This window comes from Fulmarus glacialis, unplaced genomic scaffold, assembly GCF_000690835.1.
Source record: "Fulmarus glacialis isolate BGI_N327 unplaced genomic scaffold, ASM69083v1 C14162067, whole genome shotgun sequence".
Classification (NCBI taxonomy): domain Eukaryota; kingdom Metazoa; phylum Chordata; class Aves; order Procellariiformes; family Procellariidae; genus Fulmarus; species Fulmarus glacialis.
This window is the reverse complement of record NW_009242730.1, coordinates 100-2,589: the sequence shown is the minus strand read 5'-3', so window position 1 is coordinate 2,589 and position 2,490 is coordinate 100. Positions and strand designations below refer to the sequence as shown.

Sequence of the window (2,490 nt, the reverse complement as noted above, 5' to 3'; positions counted from 1 at the left end):
CATACCAAACTCACTGCCCTGCTTCTCCCCACTTTCACCATAGAGCTGTTTCACATCTTAATTGCAGCTGGCTTGCTGCCCCTGCTTTTTGCTGTTCCCTCTTGGTGTTTTGGGTAAATGTAGCCTTTGAAGCTGATAAAACTGTGTATAGTCTTAGCCCTGGGGTGAAGACGAGATTTGTGCAACTATTAAAGACAGAGCCCTTGCGTGCAATGGCTGCTGTATTTTACATAAGTGCCTAAATCAAAATTTTTTTTTTTTTTCAATGTGTTTTTCCGCCCCACTGCTGAATTCAGTAGACGCGCTCCTTTTAGATAGGATCAGAAGCCACAGAAATGTGCTGTTTGTCAGGTGGAGACTGATGTTTCTCAAGGTTTGCAGAGCAGAACCGATGCAGAGCCACAGCCGAGCTAGGCGTGTGACTGCAGCAAGCAGAGCACAGCACATGGGGCTGGCAGTGGGGCTGGGATGCCCGCACACCGCCATCCCCAACACTGGCAGCTGCCTGCTGACCCTTGGAAACCTCTCCCTTTATCAAGAGGGGTAGGAAAATGTGACTTTAGAGAAAAATCCCCTCCCCTGCCCTTCCTTTCTCACCTCCCCCATGCAAAACCCCTTGCCTTTGGGTTGGGATGGCTGAGTTTTGCACTGTGTTTAGTATGTCTTAGGATTGTTCTCACTGCAAGAGCTTTATCACAGGATGCTGCATCCCCACATCAGGCCTTAAAAAAAGACTTGAGAGAAAATGCTGGTTTTATGGTCTTTTTTCCTGAAACAATGCCCTGAGGAGGAGGGGACTGGTCCCAGCATATAGCCCATATTCACCATCCTGCCAGGTGGGCCACCTTTGTGGGCATCTCATGGATGTTTGTTCAGAGATCTGGGAAGATTCATTTATTTAGAGAGAGAGAGAGATAGTATATGTATATAAATCTTATGCATTTATAAATATCAATAGCTAATAAGTTTTGGGTTTATATTAATTAGCTTGCATAATTACATATACAAGCTCCCCCTCTTGTTTTCTGGCTCCTTGGTTTTGCTTTGTCCCAGCTAACCACAGCAGTGTCCCCGGGGGCTGTCCGCTTTGCTGGGGGACAAGGTGGTGATGTCCCAACCCAAGTCACAGTGGCCACAAGGCAAGCTTGCTTGAAGCAGGGCACCACAGGAGACAAGGATCGCAAACGGCTTAAAGCCTTCTGCTCACCAAAGCGAGGGATCTCAACCCTGCGCAGGAGCCAGTGCCATGGGTGTTTGCTGGTGTGTGGGTGAGCGGCTGACACTGTTGTTCTCCTTGCCCAGGGGAGGTGGCCGCCGTGCAGGGCACCAGCTTCGATCTCCGGCAGCCTGTGGAGCTGGGGAAGCACTTGCAGAAGTTTCGCCTGGATGGCTTCGACCATAACTTCTGCCTGCAGCAGGCGCAGGCTCAACGCCTCGTGGCCAGGTAGGCTGGGACCCTGGCAGAGGTCCCCCACCCCTGGAACCATGGGGCACCCATTTGGCCAGTCCTGGCATCCTCCATTGGCATCTCCCCAGGGCTTGCCACCCGCCCACTGGCAGGGCCATGGAGGTTCACACCACCCAGCCTGGCATCCAGTTTTACACCGGGAACAACCTGGATGGCTCCCTGAAGGGCAAAGGCGCTGTCGCATACCCCAAGCACTCGGCTTTCTGCTTGGAAACCCAGAACTGGCCTGATGCCGTCAACAAGGTGAACCGTGCCCCCACCCCTGGGAGCTGCTCGGGTCCTGCAGCAGGGGACCATACCACCGCCACCACCCATGTCTCTGGGGCGTTAAATATATGAATGGAGTCCGTTTGGCAAGGGGACTCTTTGTAGACACCAGAAATGAGGCAGGCACAGGTCACAGCATCCTGTGGCGTTAGGCAGGGGTCAGCCAGTGCAGCAGGGACGAGCCCTGTGCAGCCCAGCTTTCCAAGGGCACAAGGTCTAGAGCAGAAAACCCCACCGGGGCCTTGCCACGTCCTCCCTGCAGGGCCTGAATTCAACCGGGGGGAGGACTCACCCACGCAGCCAGCAGGCAAGTAATGGGTAGATAAACACTGCTGCTGGAAATACCTGGGAGGAGCCTTGGGACACCACCCCAGGAAGGCCAAGGGGATGCGGCCATGCCCTCATGACCCTTTCTGGTCCCACGGTGTGCGCTGACAATCACTGATGTGCTGCTGCCTCTCCCCAGCCCCACTTCCCCAACCCCCTACTCCAGCCGGGCGAGGAATACAACCACACCACGTGGCTCGTGTTCAACGTCGCTTAAGGAAAGGGGATGCTGGCTCCTACCACCAAGAGGGGTAAGTGCCTCTAGCATGTTAGCCAGGCATCCCACCAGGTGCCGAACAGCGCTTTCAAACTACCCTGGGAGATGCATCCCATTTGGGAACTTTTTTCCTCCTCTGTGGTTTTCACCCGTGGTTTCTGCTGGCTTTAACTCCTGTCACCACCTTTGCCGCTATCTGGTCTGTGCAAAG

The 2,490-nt window shown here is 54.0% G+C and overlaps 1 protein-coding gene across 1 annotated transcript; it reads left to right on the top strand.

Moving 5' to 3' along the window:
- Positions 1 to 1,302: 1,302 nt before the first annotated feature.
- On the top strand, positions 1,303 to 2,279 carry LOC104083019 (aldose 1-epimerase-like; the record flags this gene model as incomplete). The annotated part of the gene is made up of 3 exons (XM_009586348.1): positions 1,303 to 1,444; positions 1,537 to 1,711; positions 2,202 to 2,279. Coding segments are annotated over 3 exons (395 nt in total), but the record flags the coding sequence as incomplete, so codon positions are not given.
- Between the last annotated feature and the right edge of the window lie 211 nt (positions 2,280 to 2,490).